Source organism: Thamnophis elegans, chromosome 2 (assembly GCF_009769535.1).
Source record: "Thamnophis elegans isolate rThaEle1 chromosome 2, rThaEle1.pri, whole genome shotgun sequence".
NCBI lineage: Eukaryota > Metazoa > Chordata > Lepidosauria > Squamata > Colubridae > Thamnophis > Thamnophis elegans.
The window spans coordinates 172,369,376-172,394,728 of record NC_045542.1 but is presented as its reverse complement, the minus strand read 5'-3'; the positions used below and the strand labels follow the sequence as shown (position 1 = coordinate 172,394,728).

General features: G+C 48.3%; 3 protein-coding genes across 5 annotated transcripts in view; 2 read left to right on the top strand and 1 right to left on the bottom strand.

Moving 5' to 3' along the window:
* LOC116502596 (zinc finger protein 845-like) overlaps window positions 1–25,353 on the bottom strand; it is a 123,771-nt gene that overhangs the window by 76,441 nt on the left and 21,977 nt on the right. The gene's annotated exons all lie outside the window — the stretch shown is intronic.
* Window positions 10,194–20,316, top strand: LOC116503421 (H-2 class II histocompatibility antigen, E-S beta chain-like). Of its 3 annotated transcripts, XM_032209824.1 has the most exons (6): window positions 10,194–10,382; window positions 11,624–11,902; window positions 17,974–18,255; window positions 18,405–18,518; window positions 18,755–18,778; window positions 19,946–20,316. In XM_032209824.1, the coding sequence occupies exons 1-6, from the start codon at window positions 10,298–10,300 to the stop codon at window positions 19,957–19,959; spliced, it is 798 nt and encodes a 265-aa protein (XP_032065715.1). In that variant the 5' UTR covers window positions 10,194–10,297; the 3' UTR covers window positions 19,960–20,316. The 3 variants fall into 3 exon arrangements, with proteins under 3 accessions (XP_032065715.1, XP_032065717.1, XP_032065716.1); XM_032209826.1 differs by lacking the exon at window positions 18,405–18,518; XM_032209825.1 differs by lacking the exon at window positions 18,755–18,778.
* On the top strand, window positions 22,102–22,933 carry LOC116503425 (2-aminoethanethiol dioxygenase-like). Its single transcript, XM_032209831.1, has one exon. The coding sequence runs from the start codon at window positions 22,236–22,238 to the stop codon at window positions 22,920–22,922; it is 687 nt and encodes a 228-aa protein (XP_032065722.1). The 5' UTR covers window positions 22,102–22,235; the 3' UTR covers window positions 22,923–22,933.

Below are 25,353 nucleotides of genomic sequence, written 5' to 3'. Positions count from 1 at the left end.
CTTGGGGTGTGTGGGGAGCGGATGTAGCTGGAAGCAGAAGTGGTGGGGCTGTAGACAAGGCTCAGCCCCATTTCCTGGCGCCTTTCAGACCGCATCTGGCAGCCCCCCCTCTTGTCCGCTAGGGTGTCGGCCTCTCTGTCGCTCGCTTGCTATTGGCTGCCTTAAAGACGGGGAGGGAGGGCTTGGGGTCTTTGGGAGGGGAAGAGTGCTGGAGGAGACCTCTGACCATGAAGAGGGTTTTGTTCTTCTGCCTGCTGAAGGCTCATGTTTAGGCCTGGTCAACGCCAACCGTCTCTGCAGACCAGCTGGATGGCGCCACTGAAGATGCGCATGACACCCGCGGGGCTGCAGATTGGACATTCAGCTTGGGGTGTTGTGGGGAAGGATTTGGGTAAACTTTGGAGATGTAAAACTTCACGCCTTTAGTCTCAGGCCTTGCCTTACTGTCGCTGTCATCACTTCATGTCCAGTTAAAAGTAACTTTTCTCTGAAACCTCACATATTCTAATACTAGGCTTAGGGAAAGAAGGGGAAGGTGAGGGAGGTGGTGTCAGCCTCTGCTTTGCTGCTTGCTTTCGGCTGCCATTGAAATGGGGAGGGGGGCAGGTATTTGGGTGGGAAGTATTCAGTACAGGAGTGATTGTAAAAAGGGAGTTGTTTCACCATCTACTGCGCATGCTGCAGAGAGAGGATTTGCCGCCAAGGCCAACTGTCCGGCATACCAACCTGATGCTCTTTGAAGATGTCTCCCACATGACACCTGTGGTGTGTGCAGACTGGACTGTGGGATGGGGTTACCAAGGGGAGGGGGTTGGGTCACGTATTGATACCTATGATTACGTGCGCTTTTGCCTCAGATCTTGCTTTGCTTAGCTGCTATCTACTCATGACCAGTAAAAGTACTCTTAATTCTGCAAAATGGAGTTGAGTGGTTTCTTTCTTGGTTACTGAGGGAGGCCGCCTTGACAGGTGGCAAATGAGGCACAAAGATGTTTGCACCCAGAAGACAGACGGCATAAGGAAAGATGGAATGTTTATCTTTGCAATTGAAAAATAGTATTTAAAAAAAGAATCTGGGGAGGGGGTCCTTGGGTGGGTCCCTTGAGTTTGATGGTTTTCCTGCAGAGGTTGCTTGGGCCAAACTAGGCCCCATTGTGGTGGTTAGTGGGGGGAGGTTGCTCTCAGTTTGTGCTCAAGTAAAAGGAAACCCACCACTGCCTTCTAGCACTGAGGATGGTACCTATTTGGCAGTGGTGAAATTCAATTTTTTTTTTTACTACTGGCTTGGTGGGCGTGGCAGGGAAGGATGCTGCAAAATCCTCATTCCCTCCCCACTCCTGGGGTCAGCCAGAGGTAGCATTTGCCAATTCTCCAAACCAAATTTCTGCTACCAGTTCTCCAAACCATACAAAATTTCCGCTACCGGTTCTCTGAACCACTTAAAATTTCCGCTACCGGTTCTCCAGAACCTGCTGGATTTCACCTCTGCTATTTGGGTTGTGAAACTTTTGCAAGGAAACAGCCAAGCTCTAGGACCACCAAGGAGCCCTCAGGTCCACCTGAGCTATGAAGATTCTCCTTAATCCATCCCTGGATTGAGAGAGAGACTTTGTCCTGGGAAGAGGGGCTCCTTTGCCCCCACCAATACAATCCCCCCCCCCCCGAGTCATTCAGGCAAAGCCAACAGCATTTATCAAGGTGGGAGGAGTTCTTTTGTGGGGCACACAAACACAACACAGGTCCTGGATAGAGGAGCCGAGCGGCCAGCAAAGGATTAGTGGATTAGATGTGAGATTTGGACCGTGGGAATCATTGACTCCAGAGAACTGTCCACAAGGGGTGAGATTTGTGGATTGCGTTGCTCCTGGTTGGTGTCTTACTTTGAAACTTGCACATGTATTCAAGGGCTTGCCAGATTGTGGTCTCAGTTGTGTAGTTGCCAGGAAAGCAAGTTGTCGCATGCACAGCCCTCCCGAAAGGGCCAGGAAGGGAGCAGCTCTTGCTGGAGGAGGTTGGGGCCCTGACAGTGATGACCCCCCCCACACACACACACCCCTCCCCTGCAAGCTGTGTTGTGTTGCTTCGTTTTAGTTTTTCCAATTCAAGTCCGTTTTGCATTTAGAGTTGTGAAAGATTTGCAAGTGTTTTCTCTGGCTCAGAGTCACCTCCAACTGTGGGGTGGGTGGCAAATTCACTAGATAAATGAAATGCCGAAGGAAACCGGCCTTGGCTAAGAAGAGGGAAACGGGCTTTTTAATTGCTAAAATAAGTGGCTGCACCAACATCCCCTTTTGGAAAGTGCAAGAACTTTGAAGCCTCGGATTCTAGCTTCCCCTCCCCTCCCCCCCCTGGCCGGCCAGATGTGGGAATCTCTCTGGGGAGTTGGACACCACAGGCTGCAATCAGGCTGATCCAAACCAGGGCCTGATCTCAGCACAACCCTGGACCTCCAGACAAGGGGCTGACCTTGGTTGGCTCCCCCCCCCCGCCCCAACCTCCTTCAGCCAAGGGCAAGGTTGGTCCTGACCCCCCCCCACTTCCTCCAGCTTTTCTTGGCTGCCTTCCATGGGAGACTGAAAGGAAGCCCAGATTGGAAGCCCTTTAATTGTAACAGACTTGGAAGGGACCTTGGAGGTCATCTAGTCCAACTCCCTACTAGGGATCGAACTGCCGACCTTTCTGATCAACAAGCTCAGTGTCTTAGCCACTCCAAGATCCCCCACTGGCTATATGGCTGCACCTCCCTTCCTTACATGTGGGCCTCCCCTCCAGGCTCTGCCCAGTGCTCCTCCTGCTCCTCCTTGTCTCTAGGGGGGGTATTTTCTTCTTAACCCCCCCCCTCCCAGCCTCTCCCAAACAGCTCCCTCTAAAGGTGGATTTTGAACAGATTCTCTCTCCACTCAGCTGGACTCATTTCAAGGTTGTGATGCTCCCTTTTCTCCTGGCCTGACGAGGGGTGGGGAGGCAGAGGCTGGGGGGGGGGCTTCTCTGGGGAAGGTGATGTGGAGGCGGATGTTGCCTTCTGGCCTCAACATCACACTCCACACTCCATAGGTCACTGCATGCTTGGTGGTCTTGGCCTCCAACTGTCCCTTCCTGGCTGGATCCAAATGGTCACAAGGGAGGGAGGCCCAGGTGGGCTTTCGGTGGGTGGTTGGGTGGGAGTTCATTAACACTTCCACTCCCAGAGCTGTGCCCATCCTTGCAATGCCAGAGGAGGAAGTTGTGGTAGCTCTTGCTCTCCGGAAAGCCCCAAATGCCTTTCGGAGGCTCTGCTGGCAAATAACCGCGGCTGAAAGGCTGGAGTTGGGCACCTGGGAGCAGGTGAGCTTGTTTGCTTGATGCCAGCCTCCCTAGGGACACAGAGACACCTGCCCCCGAGTTGCTCGGCTCCCTAGCCGAGTTCACAATTGTTATCTGCCTTGGTAGCCCTTTGCAGTATGAAGTCAGGCAGGGCTCAAGAGTTCGTGGCTAGCATGAACTTAGCCCCTCTGGACTTCCGGGGAAGGTTATGGCAGAGAGCGAAGACCGTTGCAGGCAAACTCTCTGGATTCAGCAAGGCATTCGACAAAGTAGACCAAAACTGCTTCTTGGTTAGCTAAATGGAATAGAAGCATCACCACCAGAGGGATTTGCACTGGCTGACAAACCGTACCCAATGAGGAGCCCTTAATGGGTCTGCATCTACCTGGAGGGAAGTAAGCAGTGGGGCACCCCAAGGTTCCTCTTAGGCCCAGGACTCCTCAAGATCTCATCAACCACTTAGATGAGGGGATAGAAGGGGAACTCTCCAAATGTGCAGATCATACTAAGGTGGCAGGAATAGCTCACACCGTAGTGATGGCTAACCTGTTTGTAAAGGTGTGCCAAAATTGTGAGTGCACGTGCTAAGCACATATGTTCATGCCTAGACCCACAGCAGAATATGCCCCACCCACATGCGCATGTGCGCGGACACTCCCCACATATGCATGACCGCCACACGGATGAACGTGCCCCCTACACGCGGGCTGTGTGTCTTGCCCCCCCCCCCAGGCTCCGGAGGCTTTCCTGAAGCCTGGGGAGGTTGAAAACAGCCTCCCCAGAGAACCTCTGGAAAGTGGAAACAGATCCCTTCCGAACTTCTGGTTGGCGCATTGGGCCCATTTTTCCCCCTCGTCCTCAGGCTTCAGTGAAGCTTCCGGAGAGTCTGGGGAGGGTGGAAAACAGGCCCAACAGGCCAACCGGAAGTGTGGAATGAACTAGAAATCCAGTCAAATGGCTGTCCAGTTTACATAAATTACAGATTAACAGAGTTGGGACCTTGTAGGTCATCTAGTCCAACCCCCCACCCAAGCTTGAGACCCTGCACCATTTCTGACAAATGGCAATCCAGTTTCTTCTTCAAAGTCTCAAGTTGTGAAGCTCCCACAACTTCTTGTGCCAGTTGGAGCACTTGCTGAAAAAGGAGATCAAGAAGATCCTCTCCAAGGTTCTGCTGTGATCCTGGGATTGCCCTGATCTCCTCAGCCTCCATCTGCCCCAAACTTCCCTTTCCCCATCATCCCCCCCTCCCATTCCCTTCCTCCCTCATCCTGGCAGAAGTGCCATCAGGGAGTCAGACGGACCCCTCCCCCAGATAATATTTGGAACGAACCCACTTGGTCTCCTGTTCGGGCCCTCCTGTGTCATGTGCCTCCTCCTCCTCCTCCTCCTCCTCCCTCCAGCCAAGACCACCGTTACCATCTCCCCCACCAAGATGGAACCCGATTCCACCCAACACCATCCTCCTCTGCACCGCGACGGGCTTTTACCCTGGGAAGATCAAGATAAAGGGGCTGAAGACGGACCGCCGGAGAAGGAGGGCGTGGCCTTCTGGGGGAGCTGAACAATGGAGACTGGACTACGATGCTGGAAGCTCCTGAAGCCTCCGAGGGCCTCTGGGGGCAGGGGACTCTTTTCACCCTCGCCAGGCTCCTATAAAGACTCTGGAGCCTGGGGAGGCGAAAAATGGCTTTTAAAAAGGCTGGACTCAGCTGACAGGGCACGTCTCACGTGCCCTGGCAAATGGCTCCACGTGCCATGGGTTTCCCCATCCCGGGTGTAGGGTCTCCCCTACTCAAGCAGAGGGTTGGTCTAGATGACCTCTGAGAAACCCACCTGAAGCCATTCCTGGTGTGGAAGACATTTGCCATGGAGGGGAAGACCAGCTCTGTGGGAAAGATGGGGTGGGGGTTCAGTGGGCATCCCTGAATGGAAGACCCCTCCCTTCTTCCCAGCATCCTTCCAACTGGGCCTCGCCCCTTCCAGAGGTCATCCAGACTGGCTCTGCAGGAGTCCAGTAGCCTCGATCTCTAAGGACAGAATTTTCCCCTCCCCTTTCTCATCTGAGGTCTTGGGGTCACCACAGGAAGAATCGGTCAGTGTGTGATTGTAGGAATTGTCTCAAACACGGAGAAGATTTGGGCTCCTGTTGGAAATCCCTCCCCTTGCAAGATAGCGTGGAAGAATCTGGAGAAGGGACAACACCAAATATCTCAATGGCAGAAAAAAAATAAGATTTCCTTAACAAAGAAAAGGCATTGTTGGTGGAAGAGGCTTCATTGCTCAGGGGAACTGAACCAGCAATTCGTAGACAATCAAACCAGGGAGGTTAGCTGTTTCCCAGGTGTGGGGAACGAATCAAAAACGTGACTGAGGAGCTTAAAGAAATATTGAATATTGAATATTGAAATATTGCCCGCGCCCGCTCCTTACCCGGTTTTGATGAATTCTGCGCTTCCACGCATGTGCAGGACGCATACAGCGCCTGCGCGATCCTCCAGGAGCAGCTGGAGCATCGCACAGACGCTAGTACGTGCGCCGCACGCGTGCATGCGCGCGCCGCACACGTACACGAGGACGCCGCCAGCCTCGTTCCAACCGAACCGGTTGGAACGGGGCGAGAAACCCACCCCTGGAGGGGTGGCTGCGTATTCGGACTAGCACAGCCCCAGACGGGGAGGCCGACGCCCCAGAGCCTGCTGGCTCCAGCCCGCATCAATGTTCCCTCTAATTTTTTTTCAGTGTGAGTGGAAAAGTATAGTGTTTGAGCAGCACATTTTCATAGCTGAGCACCTGGATTTTTTTCATAGATGTCACCCAAGACAACGAAATTAGTGTTATTTGAAACTCAATTCTACCATGTAAATATCCATTAAGTAAAGAAATCTCCCTATACAGGTAGTCCTCAATCTACGACCATAATTGAGCCCAAAGTTTCTATTGCTAAGTGAGACATTTGTTAAGTGAGTTTTGCCCCATTTTACAACTTTTCTTGCTACAGTTAAGTCAATCACTGCGGTTAAATCACTAACCTGGTTGTTAAGTCAGTCTGACTTTCCTACTGACTTTCCTTGGCAGATGGTTGCAAAAGGTGACCCCAGGACACTGCAACCGTCATAAATATGAGGCAGTTGCCAAAGATCCAAATTTTGATCCTATGACCATGGGGATGCTGCAATGATCATGTGTGAAGAACAGCTGTAATTCACTTTTTTCAGTGCTGATGTAGCTTTAGTCATTAAGTGAACTGTTGTAAGTTGAGGACTATACTTTCCCCCTTACTATCCAATAGTCTGCAGTGATATTAGCAAGTTATGAATAAATGACCAACTGATGTAGATTAGCAATTGGAGCACTTAAAGAAGCAAACAAAGAGGGGAGAGGAAGGAAGGGATGAAGGAAAGAACGGAGAGGGGAGACAGAGACAGAGGGAGAGACAAAAAAGGAAAGAGGAGAAAGAGAAAAAGAAAGGGGAGAGGAGGTTGGGAGGATAAGAAAAAGAGGCAGAAAAAAGAAAGAGAGAGAAAGAGGAAAGGAAGAAAGAAGGAAGGAAGGAAAGAAAAAAAGGAAGAAAGAAAAGAGAAGTGAAGGAATAGAGGCCAAAAAAGCAAACAAGGAAAAGTAGGGAAAAAACTTTCACTGGAAAACACTATTTTTCCATCAGTGCAAAACTTTCCTAAACAAGGTTAATTTTCTGGATTTTGACTTTCCGGTTCAGGTGGACCAAGAAGCCTTTATTTTCTTTTTCTAAAATCAAATAAAATCTGCAGAGCACCAGCTCGACTCCCCCTTCCTGCGAAAAAACCTCGAGCGCAGAGGCTGGATTCAGACAACATGTGCATATCCGGCGTGGGTTTCCACTTGTTTGAGAGTTGGTTGCTGCAGTTGCTGCTGCCGTTGCTGCTGCCGCCGCTTCTCTCCTCAGTAACTTTGATCCAGGAGGGAACAGCCTCCCTGTCAATCAGCTAGAAAATGGCTTCCTTCCCTCGGCTTCCTTCGTGCTGAGTTATCCTTTAGAAACTTACTGTTAATGCCTATCTCCCTCAGGCTATCGGGGCTTTTTTTCCTGCTCCCGCCCCTCCGCCGCCTTCCTACTGGCTCCTGTAGCCTCAAAGGCTCCTCAAAGCCGCAGCACCGGGCAGCAAATCCGGTGGTGCTGTTAGAGGAGGAGGAGGCAGCAGCAGTTAGTCCGGCCTGCAAAGGACCTCCTCCCCAGCTTCCGGAGCCTGTGGAAATCACTGCGCGGGAGTTGAAAAATGCTGCGCGGTGTTTTCTTGCCATGTGCGCGGCAGGATCAGGTTGTTTGAGGATGGTTATGTGCTGTCAGGTTGGTGTTGATGTTTAACCACCCCATGAATAGGCTTTCTCTGGGGAGACCCCTCCCTGTTAGAATGGGTAAAGGAGGCACAAAAGGCTCCAGTAACAACAGCTCTGTATTGCAAGTCAGGTAAACATCTGGCTGGGGAATGGTCGGGCAGCATCCCCTTTTAAAGGGATCTGTCAGACCTCTTGACCAATGGGGTTAAACCTCTGTTGCCGCTGGAACAGAGGACCTTGATGGAAACCTCAGTCAGTGAGGGGGGGGATATGTAACACTCCCCATCCCCTCCTCCAGGCCTTCTGAACAGTGTCCTTCCCCATTACTGCAACGGAGTCCCTCCCCTCCATGAAGGTTTGAAGGTTTATTTTATTTATATGCTGCCCTATTCCCTGAGGGACTCAGGGCGGCTAACAAACCCAAGGGGGGGGAGGGGGGGGAGGTCCCCCTTTTCCTCTCTTTCTTCCCATCTTTCCTCCATCAGAGCCTCCCCCAGAGAGCAGGGAGGGGGAGAATTTGGGCCTTGAGTCACATTTGTCCATCCCTCCATCGCTTTGTTTCCTGGGCTCTCCAGGGTCTCCTCGGGAGTCAGAAAGGGCCCTTTAGCTGCTTCCACTGGGACAGAGGACCAAGGGGCTGCCCCGCCTGGAGGCTCAGCCATGGGGCAAAGGAGGACAGTCCCTGAGCTGCCCTGATGAAGAATGGAGGCTTGTTGCCTGCTGGATCCTGGCCAGTTCCTCAGTTCCGCTTCGGACGAGCCCAACGCTTCAGGCTGGAGAAGCGAAACCTGAGCGACTTTGCAGCTGTTGGGGGTTGGAGGAAGAAGTGCTGCTCTGTGTGTGTGTGTGTGTGTATGTATGTATGTATGTATGCATGCATGTATGTATGCATGCATGCATGCATGCATGTATGTATGTATGTATGTGTGTTGGGGATATCAGGCAGAAAATCAAAAACTTGCGGGGGAGGGGGGAAACGTTGAAAGAGCCTAGAAGTTCTGCTTTGATCAGGAGAGCGATGGGCCTCCCACCAGAGTCTGCCTGGATCTGGGGCCAATTTTGTGTGACTGGGTGTCTCCAAACACACAATTGTGGGACCCATTCAGATTCTGCTGCCTCCTTCAGCTACAGGGGGGGATACCCAGTTCTTGCCTGCTGAGGCCAGTGCAGGGCAGGGTGAAGTTTGACCCCTCCATCCCCTCCCCCATCCCTGGAAAGGATTTAGGCCATCTGAGGATACGAGCCCTGTGGGATGTCTGCCTGCTGCAGCTGGGAGAGGGTTGGGGCTCTGAGCCTGGCCTGATCAGGTATCACCAACATTAGCTGATAGTTTATCACCAGCCCTCAACATCTGGCAGCTGCCCAGCCTCCGATGACCTCACCTAGGTGAGAGAGATAATGATAATAACGTATAATATATGTGTATGGGTACAGTATAAGGAAATGAGATGTAAATTGTAAACAATCATTTGGAAAGAAGGATAGAAAACTTTGTTATTAAATATTATGGATGTTTAGCTAGAATAGGACATAAGGATTTAGTGTCATTGGAGGATTTTAGAAATAGTGAATGAAATGCCAGTATGTGGTTATGTATTAAATCTTGGTATATTTTATGATGAAGGACGTTTAAATAATTATAATCAAATGAAATGGAGGTATGATGATGGTAACATGTATAAATATCTGAGTTAAAATACTTGAGTTAATATGAATTATGTTTCATGACTGTGGAAGAGATGCATAAAAGTCTTTTGTAACCAACTGATACACTTTCTACAGTATGTCAAAAAGGAAGATTTTATGTGTTGTGTTTGTTTTGAAAATAAAAAATAAAAACACTTTAAAATTTTTTTTTTAAAAGATCCACTTCCCATTCCTCTTTTAGCCTGTCTGATCTCCCTGGAACTCTGTCCCTCCCCCCTTCCTGCTGTTTGGAAGACCTCCTGGGAACCCAATTCCCCTTGTCCAGAGAGAGGGGACAGGGTTAGAGTGGAGCAGAAACCCTAAAGGGGGGCAATGAAGGGGGGGTCTCACCTTACTTGGTTCTTGCCCCCACCTCTAAATACAGTAGCCTTTAAATCTTTCCCACCTTCCCGAGGTTCAAGTAAATCTCGAGTAGAAATGAGTAATGTAATAACTATCATCCAGCAGAGATTTGAAAGTCAAGCAAGAGGGGAGCTTGGAGCTCTTTTGGGGAGCCCCTTAAATTGGGGAGGGGACCAAGGACCCCCACCCCATAATCACCGATTCCTCAATCAGGACCTGGAGGGTGGGGGGGAAGGGAGGGGAGGCTTTGAGAGAAGGGCCTCGGAAATTAACTCCCTCAAATTCTCCCTTTTGTGAAGGGGGAGGGAGACCCTCCCTTTGAGGTGGTCTTAGAATATTCTGGGGAGGGAAAAGGGGTCTTGGGCTGAATAACCAACTGGAGTTTCTTCTCTGCACCGAACTAAGTCTTCTATCGGGTGAAGTCAAGGGAGGCTCTGCCCGGAGACCGATGACGCTACAGAAGGGGGGGATTCCCATTGGTCCTTCAGCTCCTTCTGGACACTCCCAAGGCCGAAGTCCGAGGAAAACTCCTCCTCCCCACAATCCAGACCCACCGATTCCGCCTCTGGGGCTGGAGGCATCGGCGTCTTTCTCCCCTGTCTTTGGGGGCGCTTGTGGGGCAGCATCCATGGCTTTTGCTGGGCTCCCCCTGATGCTGCTGGTCGGGGCGCTGGCCCGGATCCCCGGAAGCGAAGGGGGGAAGGAGATCCCCGGTAAGGAGGGGGCTGACCGGGGGAGGAGGGAGTTGGGGTGTGGAGGAGGTTGGGAAAGACCCCCGCAGGGGGAAGAAACTGCTGGGTCTCCAGAGCCTCCAACAGCCACGATCTCTCCGTGGTCTCCTCCCCCTTCCTCCCCACATTCCCCCCTCACAGGATAACGGAGAGGGACCCCACCCCTTTCCCCGATGGTAGCCGAGGTGGGGGTCGCAGCCAGGCCCCTCTCTCGGTCGTCCCCCCCCCCCCCAGTATGTGGGTGGGAGTGGGCTGCCTAGAAAGAGGAAGGGAAGGAAAAGCGAAAGCGAAAGAGGGAAAGTGAGGCATTTGAACAAAAGGATTTTGGCTTCTTCTGAAACTTCACTTTTTCTTCTGAATCTCAAATTTGAGGCTTTGAAGGTCGGGCAAGAGGGGAGCTTCCGTCCCTCCTGGGGGAGAGCCTGAATTTGGGGAGGAGACCAAGGACTCCCCCCATAATCCCCAATCGCTCAAGTGGGGCCTGGAGGGGGAGGGGGAGGGGGAAGTGAGAGAAGGGGATTTGGGGGCTCTGAGTCGCTCCTCTCAATTGGTTCTCAACAACTGCCCTTTGTGAAGGGGGCTGGAGACCCTCCCTGTGAGAGGCTCTTGGGAAGGGTGCAAGGGGTCTTTTGGGGGAGGGGGATAGGAAACAGGTGTGATCCCTGAGGATTCCGCCAAGGGAGGGAGTTGGGCTGAAGATTAGAGGGAAAGAAGAAAAGTTGGGGCGACCCAGGGAAGGTGGGGGTTGTAGGGCAGGGAGACCCCAGGAGTCTCAGTCTAAATGCCCTCATTGTGCCCCTCCCCATGTTCCCCTCCCCCCAAAGGAAGAGAGAGTGGGAGATTATCTTCCCTCCAGCCCTCCCCACATCATTCCTCCCCCTTTAGATCCAACTTCCCTGCTCGACCAGCTGAGCTCTGCCTGCCTTTTCCCACCCTGGGAGGATGGAGGGGTCCACCAGAAGGCTCCTCCCTCGCCCCTCCCCTCCTTCTTTCCTGCCCCCCCCAGGCCCCCTCCCACCCAGTAAATCTGCTCCCCTCTGGGACTGAGAGAGTCCCCCTCCCTCCTCCAGTCTCTGAAAGGAAGTTCCCATGCCCCCTCCCTTCCCGAGTGGATCCCCCCTTTGCTAGTGGCTGGGAACTATGGGACCTGGAGTCCCTCCTGACAGCCTTCTTCCTCCTCCTCCTCCTCCTCCTCCTCCTCCTCCTCCTCCTCCCCGTCCCAGCCCATTTCCTGTACCAGGAGAAGGTTGAGTGTCGCTTCCTCAATGGGACGCAGCGAGTGAGGTTCCTGGACAGGCACTTCTATGACCGGCAGGAATACGTCCGCTTCGACAGTGACCTCGGGAAGTTCGTGGCTGTCACAGAGTTGGGGAAGGAGGATGCAGACTATTGGAACAGCGATAAGCAGCTCCTGCAGTACACGAAGGCCCAAGTGGATTCCCTCTGCCGGCACAACTACAGGGTGTACAGCTACAAGGATGAACGCGTGATTGGCCGGAGAAGTGAGTCTGAGGGGAGGGGGGAGTTTGGGAGAGGGGGGAGGGGGAGTTTGGGGGATGGGGGAGTTGGAGGGAGGGGGAGTTGGGGGGGATGTGGGAGTTTGGGGGTGGGTGGAGGGAGGAGCTTTGGGGAGGGGGATTTTTGGGTAGGGGATGCGGGGACACCCTTTTCCTTCCCTTCCCTTGATGGAGACTCTCCCGTGAAGTTTCCTTCTTTAGTTCTTCTCCTCCTCCCTCCAATTCTCCCTCTGACCCTCATTCCCACAACTCCCCCTTTTCCTCCCAAATCTTCCCCTGCCCGGAATCTGGGATCCCCTGGATCCCCCCAAGAGATCAAACCCATTCATCCACCAACTTTTAGAACTCAGGAAATAAGTAGGTAAGTGTTGCCACCAGACTCCGACAGCGAGGGGCCCTATGAGTCCGCTCTGGATGATGTAGAGGACCCTGGACAGGGTTCCGACTCCGAGCAGGGCGCGTAGAGACTGATTGGCCACCAGGAGGCGCCTGAGCCTTGGACCAGTGGGGAGGAGACAAGGGAGAGTGATCCAGAAGCCAGCAGTGATTTGTTCCTGGATGCCCGGCACCGAAGATCTAATAGGCATCAGGAACAGTTTTGCAAGTACAGGAGGTAATTGCACTCAGCTGGTGGCCATTAGGCTCCTCTCCAGACTAAGAACAGACTGCTTGTGCACACGCCCCTCTTGCAGAAGTCAATGCAGGAACTAATGTGAACTTGGAATTGTGAGCTTAGCAGGCTGGATTGCTGCCACAACTTATCTGTGCCAGTTTGCTGCCAAGGACCTGTCTGTCTATTAATAAATTCCGGAAAGTACCTTTGACTCAGAATGTGTTGGTGTGGGAAGAGGGGGGACAGAACAAGTAAGTTAGTAAAATAAATAAATACATGAAATTAAATCAACAAATTAAAATTAAATAAATAAATGAAAACTTAATAAAATAAACAATATAATGAACCAATAATAAACTAAATAAATTAATAAACTGGCTGAATGAAATAAATAATAAACTAAACAATGAAATATAAATCCATCCATCCAGATAGAATTTATAATCACGAATCAAACCGGAATCAAACCGGAATCCTGGTCTGGCATTTCCTCTGCCTTGAGCAGAAGCTGATTCAGAGGCTGAGAAACCCAATGGCAGGACAACACACGGATAAACAACTCTGTAATCCGTGACGTTCTGCCTTTGGCCTTCACAATGCAACGGTCACTGCCTTGTGGACGTTGACATTTACGAAGATTAAGTCCAAGTAAGTCCAGAGGCTGAGAAATTTCATTCAGCTGATTTTGGGGGTCCGGGGGAAAAGCCCCCCTTAAAGCCCCCTTTATGCCCACAGACTCAGCTTCCCCTGCAGCCCAATCCCTTCCGTCTTCCTTCCTGGGGAGGCTCCTGATTTGGGGGAGGGGAGAGTCCAACCCCCCCAAACCTTAAGACTGAATTTGGGGTCCCTGGATTGTTTGAGCGTCTCTTCCACATTCTTTGCAAACTGCCCAAATTTGTTTTTCTAATTTACATTCTCCGTGTAATAATAATAATAACAACAACAACAACAACAATAATAATAATAATAATAATAATAATAGTTATTTCTATCTACTGATGGGGTTTCAGAGGCCAAACATGGTGGAAATGAAGGATTCCGGCTGCCCTTGTTGCCATCCGGCCTTTTCAGGGGAATTTTCCTCCTTTGATGGGAAGTGGAAAAAGGGAAGAATATCCTGAGTCTGAGCTTCCCATTGGGAGCCCAGGAGATTCTCCAGAAATCATGTCTGACCACAGAGTGAAATCAGAGGTTTCTCCCATCAGAGGGAAAAAAACAGCCCCATCCTAAGAGAGAAAGGCCTTTTACGGGGAGATCCTGGGCTTTTCCTCCTTCCCTAAATTATTCCATATTTCAGGGGAACCGAAAGAGATTTTGTTCTCCACAGATTCCGTCTCATTCTCACTCCTCAATTCTTCCCAGCAAAGCGAGGAGGAGGATCACATTAATGTAAGAGGATATCAGAATTAGGAAATGAATGAATAATATTCTCTCAAATTTGAGAGATTGTTTGAAATAGTTTTTACCACCAAAGAGAATGTTTTCCTGGAGATAATAATCCCGATTGATAATATTCAACATTTAATTATTTCTTACTATCAATTCAACATTCTTGTCCTCTGGCACATTTGAAATAATTCTCATTCCAGCAATATTTACCATGGAAAATTCCTCCCTTCTACTAATTTATCTAATGATTTTTTATAACTCCTGAAAGTCCCTTAGTCCCTATGCCTTTGTTCCGTTTCTTTTAATAAATATTCTGTGTATTTAGAGCAAATTGTTGTTCCGGCTGCAGTTCAGGAGACCTGAAATCACTGGATGTTTCTTTTTCTTTTTTTGAAATTTGTTTTATTGTTTTAAATAAACAAAAACACAAAACAGGAATCATCCTTCATTACATCCTGTCGAAAGCGTGTCGATTGGTTAAAAACAGTTTTTGTGCATTTCTATCATAACTATTACATATTTTTTTCCCCATTGAATAAGTATATTTTACATCAAAAATCTTCATGTATTTTACTATCAATACACCGCCATTCTCATTTAAGTGAAATTAAACGTGCTTTTATCTGATATCATTTGCATTCAAAAACACAACCACCCACTGGCATTCATTGACAATCTCAACAAATCTTCTGTAGAATTACATCTTATCACATATTCTAAAAGAAAAAATCAATTAATAAAATTTCTAAGTATTTCCCCCTCCCCCCCAATTCACCATTTAAAGCTTTTATACAATTGCTTTTACCAATGCCAACACATATAAATATCATTAAACATTATCCATTAACATTTCTTTGGTTATTATTATAACTAATTAAGAATTATTTATTATGTATATCACATCTTCTCTCATCCGACCCAAAAGATTTAAAAAAACCTTACATTTTTATGCATAGTATAAACAAGAATTTGTTAATAAGTTTTATAAGTTTTTTTTCCCAGGTCCCAATTTGCAATTTATATCCAAATGGCTTTTACTAGTCATAATCAATATTTCATTACTATTATCATTATGATTATTTACTATTTATATCACCTCTCCTCTCGTTAGACCCACAAAAAATTTACTTCTTTATAACAAAATCGAAACAAAATTTTATTGATAACGTTCATAAAGTTTTCCCCCCCCCAGGTCCCAAGTTGCTATTTATATCCAAGTTGTTTTAACTGATTAGTTATTATTTCATTGTTATTGTCATAATGTATTACTTTTTAATGAATAAACATTTAAAAACAATCTAAGAAAAGTCTATAAAGTATTAAGGTTACTATCTATTAATCACCACAAATTAATTAAATTTTTTATCATCAACGTTCATTATCTCCTGTATCTTTCCAGTAAAAAAAGAATCTTGTCTCTTTTGCCAGTTGTTATGTCAATCTTTTTACTAATTATTTTATAAAGTTTTTATAAACTTCTCTCCGCATTTTTTTGCTTGAAGGATCTCTCAAAAAACCTCGTTGCCCTTGAACTGCTATTAAAATTAGCATGTCTTTGATTAAACGTATTTCTGAAGCAGTTTCTCTTCTTAGTTCTATCATCATCACTTTTTCCCCTCTGTTTCTTGAAAAAAGGGATAGAACTCCTGCATATCAAGTTCACTGTTCCATATTCTTCCATTTCCACCCAAGTTTGCTCCATCATTAAATTCATCTGTTATCTTACCCTTGTTTTCTTCATCTTCATTCATTTCTTTATTTTTTGGGACTCCAATTCCATCATCCTTTATTGTAGGAGATAGCAGTCTATCCAATTTCTTATCAAATTTCTCAGATCTTTCCGATAACTGTTGAATTTCAGTCAACAAATCTTGAAGACTCAGTGTTCCCTCCTCTGAAGATTGATGTATTTTTCCAAATGAAAAGGAAGCAAGGAGAAAAAAAAATTCCTTCCCTTGCCAAGAGTATTTTTAAAAAGGCAGCTGTAAAAACAACTCTATCCTTGGCTCCTTATCAAATTGCACAAGATAAGCTGCAAGACTGCAAAGCTCTTCGTTACAGCGAGATCGTCAACAGAGAGAACAACGGATACTTTGTTTCAAAGAGGGAAAAAAAACAGGTTCTAACTTCCGAATGGCAGATTCAATTCTTCTCCTATTTATCTCAAGCTTATGGAGAACAATAATCTTTAAAAGTCTTTAATGAAGGTTAATGAGAAGTAGTAAGAAAAATTATTAAAATAAAATAGGTTTTAGTTCCAGCCAACAAATGAGGGTAGCAGAAAATAGCAGAAAAAAAAACCAGTTCATTCACTTGCGAGGAGAAACAAAAAAGTTACAGTCACTTCAATCCACAAAACATCGTTAACAGAGGGAAAGAGAAATAAAAACTTCCCAAGACAGTCCAATAAAGATAAATTCCGCCACTTTATTCTTTGCTTAAAGGACTAATTTATCTTTTTTTTTTTAATCCTTTGGGCAATCATTTTTTTAAAAAAGCCTTACCAGATGGACTCACTTTCAGCTGCCTTCTTTCAGGAGCCGTCTCTGACTTTGTCAGCACAGGGCTGTCTGTTTATCGCCAGCTTGGAGCACTTCCCTTGGGTCAATCAGGGACTTTGTGATGTCCCTGGGACCAGCAAGGTTTTGTCACACTATCACCATCTCTACGGGACGGCTTAGGTCCGTTGGGACCATGTAGCAATAAAAGAATCAACGGCGCTCTCGGGACAGTCAAGACCGCACATTGTGACATTGCGAAGTTGGCCCCTCCCCTTCCATTTCTTTTAATAAATATTCCATGCATTTAGAGCAAATTGTTGTTCCGGCTGCAGTTTAGGAGACCTGAAATCACAGGATGTTCCTTGAGTCTCTTTGGGGGAATTTTCTCTTCCTTTTTCTTTGGCTTCTGAGCTGACTTTCCTCTCCAGAGAGATCCGGGAGTCTCCTTCCCCCGAGGGGCCAAAGCTTTTCTCTGGCCACCAAGAGAGGCTCTCAGCCTTTCCTGAACTCTCCCCAAAATTAACTGAGCCTCGATTTCTCTGGGAAAAATCCCATCTGAGTCTTATGCTTGTTGTTCAATGAACCCCAACAAAGGAGTATCTCAATAATTGCAATACTTTAACCCCAAACCTTCGAAAATTAGCACTGATTCTATGGGTTCTTGATCAGAAAGACAAATGTAACTCTGGCTCACATTTTCACTGCATTCGGCATTAAAGTTGATATTAAAAATAAAGCTTGAATATCACAGTGTGAGGCAGACAAAATGTATTGTGTGTTCCTGCTGTTTTAAACTGAGAGGTCTCCAAATGTGGATTGAATTAAATTCCTGGATGGACAGATGGAGAAAGTGGTGTCTCGGAAGTGGGTGGGGGTGTTTGTTTGTTTTTTAAAGGGACTTCTGTTGGGTGTACGGAGGAAATGATAGGCAGTGATGATCCCTGCAGCCTGGAACAGCTGATAGGTGGAATTTTGGGAGGTTTATAAGGAGAGATTGGACAGCCTCTTGTCTGAAATATTACAGGGTTTCCTGCCTGAGCAGGGGTTTGGACTAGAAGACCTCCAAGGCGCCTTCCGACTCTGTTATTCTGTTATTCTGCTGTGGGAGTTGCCTATTTTGACAATTCTTCCCTTTTGATGAGATCACCTGATCCCAACCAGGAAGGATTTAGGTTTCCCCATTTTTCAGGATCCCTTTTCATCTCTTCCTGCAATTTGCTTTGGAAGAAGACTCCAAACACCGTACCAGAGGTCTTTTCTCAAAAGGCAACTGGACTTTGTTTTTCCTTCAGGACATTTTGCTTCTCATCCAAGAAGCTTCGATTTGGGCCCTCGGAACTGAAGAAACTTCTCGGATGAGAAGTGAAATGTCTTTTAGGGGGGGAAAAGCTCCTTTGGGACAACCATGACCTGGATTGACTGAGAATCTCCACAGAAACTCAAAGCAAAGAATATTTTTAAGAGAGAAAAGGAGTCTTGAACTAACCAACTTGGTCTTCTGTTCTGGGCCCTCCTGTGTCTCTCATGTCCCTCCTTCCCCTCCTTCCCTCCAGCCAAGCCCACCGTCACCATCTCCCACACCAAGATGGAACCCAACTCCCCCAACACCATCCTCCTCTGCACCGCAACGGGCTTTTACCCCGTGGAGATTGAGATCCAGTGGCTGAAGAATGGCCAGCCAGAGAAGGAGGGTGTGGCCTATGGGGAGGAGCACCAGAACGGAGACTGGACCTACCAGCTCCAGGTGATGCTGGAGACCCATCCCCAGCGGGGGGACGTCTACACTTGCAAGGTGGAGCACGCCAGCCTGAAGGACCCCATCACTGTCCAATGGGGTAAGCCCCTCCCGTCCTGCTCTGTGGACCCCGTCCTACCCTGAAAAGGGGGAGAGACTCTCCCTGGGGGAGAGTCAGAATGGACCCTCCTCCTGAGGGAAGGTGGGCCTGATTCTCCTGCTCACATGAGGCTCCTTCTCCTTCCCCAGAGCCCCATACCTCCAGCTCTGCCAAGAGCAAACTCTGGACGGGGATAATGGGAGCTGTGATAGGAGTGGCCTTCTTTGCGGTGGGGCTCTTCTCTTACCTGAAGGCCAAGAAAGGTGAGTCTGGGGGACTGGAGGAGAGGTTGTGGGGAGGGGACCATCTAGGGGAGGCCTCACATCAAGCTCAGCAGGTGGCCAAGAGGGTCTCCTTGAGAAATATTTTTGTCAGCTTCTCTTGTTTGAGGGGCTATTAAGGGAAGATCATGCAACCTATTATGGGCTATCGAAGGGGAGGGGGGGCTGAGTCCTCCAGAACCATGAAGGGTCCTGATTGGGTCTTTTTCTCCTTCCAGCAATTCCCATCCAACCTCCTGCAGGTGAGTTTCTCCTCTTCTTCCCTCATCTGAACTCCTCCTAAAAGTTATAGGTGGTTTTTTAAATTCTTCAATTGTTCCTTTTTAAAAAACATGCCTGAACAATATCTCCTTGCTGTGGATACAGCAAAGTTTTGAAATTTGGGGCAGCTTTTACTTACAGAGATCTGAAAAAGTATTGCAATCAAAAACGAAAGCTAAAATCTTGCCCAGAATTTTTCTGTTTTGGGGAATTGCAAAAGGGAAAGGAACGAGGGGGGCATTCCTTCCCATTCCTCCCTCAAGGAGGAAGGACCCCAAGGTTTACATTCCCACATGCATTTTGTAAGCAACCCACCCATTCACTGCTCACTGTTGAAGGGGGTTCCTGAGGGTATTCAGGCAGGGGGACAAATTCCACCCCTGTGGCTATTTTAAAAGGGGTGAATCCCATTCTACTATGCACTGTGATGTTAAATGCCACTTCAGCAAATGGCAGGAGATGTTCCCACCTAAATTGCTGATAATTAACGTAGGATCTCAGGTATTGTTCTATCACTGCATTAGCTCATCCCGCAGCTCCATTGGTGCTTGGATGGAAGGTGGAGCTAAGCCCTTGAGGTGACCCTATCAACTTAATGAACTCTCTCCTAAATTTCACCCTGAACTGGACTTCCCTCCCCCATCCGAGATGATCCTTCTTGGCACCCCATTCAGACTCATTAGGGTTCATTAGTTGGAACCCTAACCCTTAATGAACTCCCTCCAAATCTTCCCTGTGAACTGTATCCCCCTCCCCTCCCCCCTGAATATTCTGTTTTTGAGAATTCACTGCCAAGTGACCCATCGCTCCGCCTTTTCCTGCCACCCCCTTTGTAGCCCCATCTACTTTCTTCATATGGAAGGTCTGCAGGGAGGGGGGAATGTTCTCTTAATTAACCCTCTAATTAAGTTGGGGAGAATTCCAAAATCCCCTGGATATGAAATGGGGAGGAATCCCTCATCCATCCCAGCCTTTTCATTCCTCCAATGGGCATATTCTCCCTCTATCTGTCCCTGCCTATCAACCACCACCCCTGCAGTGTGGGTCTGCCTTTGGGGTTGGGGGGCTAAAAGGAAAGATAATTATGGTTTTTACACTAAAGGTTTCTCTATATATTCTAATTTTCCTCCCCATCTCTTTTTCTACAGCACTCATGAATTAATCCTGCTCTCTGATGCAAAAGGAAATTATTTCTTTAGTAGCTGATGATTCTTTGTTCTGTTTGCAATATGTGAAAAATGGAGGCTGAAGTGGCAGGTTGGGGAGAGGAGGAGAATGTCAGCCTGTGTTAAGTCTTTCCCCGTTAGGAGACTAGAGTTCTGCAGCAGAAGTTGGTAACGAATAAGCCGCTGAATAGTCACTCACAGCCACCGAAGGCAAAACAAAGAATAGCTTTACCTGCGTAACAAAAATAGGATAAATATTCTCCAGACAGACTATAAGCAGTCTTGAAGTATATACACAGTCTATTTACAATACGTTGACTTTACAGTTGCTCAACTCACAATTCACCATGTAGACAGGTAACTACTATACAGACTAGCCACCATCCAATACACGGTCTTCTCTCCAAAGACTAAGCTCATACAGTAACAGTCAGGAACAATCCGGAGCATCAGGAGAAACCATAATAGTTCCTTCCTCCTTTGATGGCTGCTTAAAGCAACAGCATCCAATTACGTCTCTCTAGCATTTAAAGTAACAGATACACTTGTTACAATTATGGCTTATGCTTATACATATACATTGCCAAGCCAAGACTAGGGTTACATCCCTAACATTCTCCCCTCTTGGGTTGTCAATGTATTTACACGCAACTTCACATTCTCAATCCATAGTCATCACCACATTTCTTGTGTTTTACAGCACCTGTACCTTAGTAAAATGGTCAGCTATATTGTGTTCAGACATACAATATTCCAATACAATCATTTTACTTTTTATACTCTGTCACACATTCAGATATCGCAAATCTGTATGTTTAGATCTAGTTTTAACAGGAATATTTGTAGCCATCTGTATATCTGCCTGGTTGTCCTCATAAACAATGATCGGTTTTACTTCAGTTATTCCCATATCAAGTAACAATTGTTTATAACACACTATGTCGGTACATAATGTTGATAAACAGGAAAATTCTGCCTCCGTTGTTGACAGGCTAATGTGTTTTTGCCTAATAGACTTCCATCCTATTAGTGCCTCACCTAAAAACACAGCAATACCAGATGTTGACTTCCGTGTCTTAACATCTGTGGCGAAACTTGCATCAGCATATGCTGACAACCTAAAATCTTCTGTAGGTTCCAGATACAACGCATAATGCATTGTGTTTTTCAAGTACCTTAATATTCTTTTTACAGCTTTCAGTTGGTTCTCTCAGTTGCTTCTGCGTTGAACCTTGCTAGCTGGTTAACACTATATGAGATATCAGGTCTCGACCAGTTGCTGAGATACGATAATCTACCATTCAATGATTGATACAATCCCTGATCAAACATAGGACTCTCTGCTTCCACGTTGCCAAACTCCTGACTCATCGGGGTTTTAGATGGTTTACATAATTCCATCCAAAAATTCTTTAGCAACTGATTTATTTTCTCCGTTTGAGATATCTTAAAACCTCCCCTTGTCCTTACTATTCCTAGTTATGCACATCGACGCTGCACTATCTATAATCCACATATCGTGGTTTACAGGTGCATTATCTAATCTAGTCAAATTAATGTTAGCTTTCTTCTTAGCTTCTCTAGTGTTCTTGGCCTTTGCCTTCTTGAAGAACCTAGATATATGCCCCCTAGCACCACAAACAAAACATTTCTTTACAGTATATGCTGATTGAGTTAAACCCACATTCTCAGTGTTTTCATCTAACTCCTTGTGTAGGCGTAGCGGTCACCCCTGGCCCAGTGCATAACAGGGCATGCGCAGCCACGCTGAACCACATAGGAAAAAACAAACTCCTAAAAGAACATAACATCCTTACAGTACTCCATAACATCCTGATAGTTCGTAACATAACATCCTGATAGTTCACTCTAGATGTGCCTTACCAATGACGCCCAGGATTTGACCATATATAGACAGAACTTCCCTGAGCAGTAGATTAGCAATTGTAGTTTGAAGGCTGTCTTTAATCACATGCTGATTGCTGATTGCTCCTCCTGCCTTTGTCCTATCTCAATAAAAGGGGCTTCCAGACCCCCAATCTGGGTCGCTCCATCCCGAGAAAGCTCGTGTCCGTGTCTTTTCTCCACATTGGCCTCATGGACGAACCACGGGAACATCACATTTGGTGGCAGCGGTGGGATGGTTACTTCACATTTGGTGACCCCGATGTCATTACCTGTGCTGCCAGCCCTTCACTCACCCCCAACTGGGCAAAGTCTCGCAACCAAGGCCGGCCGTCAGCGAACGGAGCACCCTCCCAAATCGTGAGTAATGGGCTCGGGCTTCTCAAAGGCTCAGACTGCACACCTGCAGGAGCTTTGGGATCTCCCCAAATTCTTCATTGCAATCTCTCAAGCGGCAGATCGCCTGCTTCCCATTGCAATCTTTCAAGCGGCTGATTGCCTGCTTCCCATACCCCCAGAAAAGCCGCCCGTCAGCTACACGCACATCTGCGAGATGGCGCGCTTCGTGCTCCGTGCCGGCACCTGCATCCCTCTGCACGACCACCCGGGCATACAGGGGCTGCTGAAGGTCCTCTACGGCACCCTCCGCATCGCCTGCTTCGATGAGCAGCCTGAGGAGCCCAAGGACGCCGCCACTTCCGCCAACGGCTCCGAGGCCGCCTCCTGCCCTGGCCACCCTCGCCGCTTGCGCGCCTTGCTCTGCTCGCACTGCCTCTACACGGCCTCCGCGCCGCCCTGCCTGCTCTCCCCACAGCGGGACAACCTGCACCAGATCGCGGCCGAGGGTGCCGGGCCCGCCGTCTTCCTCAACATCCTGGCACCGCCCTACGACCCGGCCCGCGGACGCGACTGCCACTACTACCGGCTGGCCGACGGGCAGAGCCTCCTGGCCGCAACTGGCCCTCCGTGCGCTCTCTGGCTGTTGGAGACCACGCAGGCGCCCGACTTCTGGTGTGGCGGGGAGCCTTACCCGGGCCCCCGAGTCTACCCCTGAGCCAGGATGGAAGACGGACGGCCTCCTTGGCTGACCTCGACGGCGGGGCTGCCGAGGGGGACGATGCCCACCTGGACTTTCTGCTGGGTTTCAACGCCAGGTCTTGCCTGGACTTTCAAGCCCCCCCTCCTTTGGGAGTGTAAAACAGCATCTCTGAGATCATGGATTGGCTCCCCCCTTCTTTATTTTTTAAACTCCCAGTCGAATTAGCAACAAAAAGCATTGTGGACAGCCTATCTTAGTCTTTCCTCATCGTGATTTCATGTCTCAAAGAGTTCTTGCTACTCCCTTTCTTACTGACTCTTCTGATTTCTCCTCTGTTGCTTTGATGACATTTTCATGCCTGAGTACCTGAATTTTTGTTACAGATGTTTCACAGAGCAATTGATTTATAGGATCCGAATTGGAATGGAGAAAAATGGTTTTGTGCATGTGTGAGTGTGTGTCTTTGTGTTTGAGTGAGCGAGGGCTCCAGTAAGGGAACTGCGCCTATTTAGGAAAGTAGGTGAATTATTGCAAACATGATCAATCGAAGATAAGTATGGGGACAGGTTGGGCAGTAGAGAGAAATAGAGAGAGAGAGAGAAATACAGTAAGTAGGTAGAGAGAGAGAGAAGGTAGGTAGAGGGATAGAGAGAAGAGAAAGTGATAAAAGAGTGGGAGAGAGGAAGAAAGAAAAAGAGTGAAAGAGACAGAAGGAGACAAGGTGGAGAGAGTAGAGAGAAGGGAAAAGGAGAAAGTGACAGCGAAAGTGACAAAAGAGGGAAAGAGAAAGTGAAGAAAATGACAGAGAAAGTGACAAAAGAGGGAAAGAGAAAGTGAAGAAAGTGACAGCGAAAGTGACAAAAGAGGGAAAGAGAAAGTGTAGAGAGAGACAGAGAGAGAAGAGACGAAGAGGGAAAAGTTTTTTTGACAAAAAAGAAAAAAGTAGGAGATGCTGATTACTCCTCCTGCCTTTGTCCTTTGATAACTTCTGATAACTCCTCCAGGACCATATGCTTCCCATCCCAAATACCTCAAGCCCCCTCCCTCCCCGTTTCTAGGACCCGGATTGTTGGGGGCAATATGCTGACTCTGTAAACCGCTTACAGAGGGCTGAAAGCCCTATGAAGCGGTATATAAGTCTAATTGCTATTGCTATTCTATGGCAGCCGATAGCAAGCAAGTAGAGGCTGACAGAAACATTGTTAGCAAAGTACTCTGTCCTGGAGTGAACCTTTAAAGGACCCTCTTGGGGGTGGGGGTTCACCTAGACACCCCGCCATTAATCCATCCAAGAGTTGTGCCAGTTGGAGCATTTGGTGAAGGGGGACATCAAGAGGGATCCTCTCCAAGGCTCTGGTGTGATCCTGTCATCGGCCTGATCTTAGCCCTAATTGCCACACCTTCCCTTTCTCCAAGATCTCCCTCCCTCTGAATCCCATCCCCATTTCCTGTCACCCTCATCCAAGACACTATCTGCCATATGGGAGTCAGTCCCCCTCCCTACCTCCTTCCCCCGGGAACAGTTGGGAAGGAGACTTTCTGCCTGCAGGCATAGCCTGATCCAGGGGGGGGGTGTGTTCTTCCAGCAAGCGGGAAGATGCTTGTTGGGATGGAAGAAATATTTAGATTATATACAAGATATGCAACAAGGAGCAAACTCCCCAGAGAGGTACATGGGCTTGGCTGGAGGGGAGGAGGAGGAGGCAGATGAGAGGCACAGAAGGACCCAGAACAGAAGACCAAGTTGGTTAGTTTAGATGCTACGTGGGACTGACCACGTCCACAGCCAAGAGAGGAGAATTGGGGGAATGCAAAGGAGGACACCGCCCCCCCCCCAGACCAGGCTCTGCCTGAAACTGGCCAGCCTCCTTTCAGCTGAAAGAACCCACCATTCCCAGGGAAGGAGGTGGGGAAGGGTCTGATTCTATCCGAAGGAAGAGCTTATCCCCCCCTCCCATCTCTGACCAAATAATGAATGAGAGAAGCACTTTTGAGGGGTCTCTTTTGTGCTGTGGAGGATCCACCCTGGTGGCCTTTGGTGGGATTCTGAGGGAGACCGCCCCTAGACCAGGCTCTGCCTTGCAAGCAGCCGGTTCGGTTCATTCCAGCTGAAGGAATCCTCCGTTCCCAGGGAAGGTGGTGGGGAGGGGTCCAGTTCCAGATGGCAGTTTTCCCAGAATGGGGGCAGCAGGGGGTGTGGAAGCGATGGAGGGGATCTTGGGGAAAGGTGTGGACAGATGGAGGCTGAGATCAGGCAGATCCCAGGATCATCTCAGAACCTTTATCTCCTCCTTCACCAAATGTTCTAATTGGCACGATTCTTAGATGGATTAATGAGGTGGGTCTGGGTGAGCCCCCCCTAGAGGGTCCTTAAAAGGTGCGGGGCAGCTCCAAGCACTTTGCTAACAATGTTTCTCTCCGTTGAGGGATTTTGTTTACTAACAGT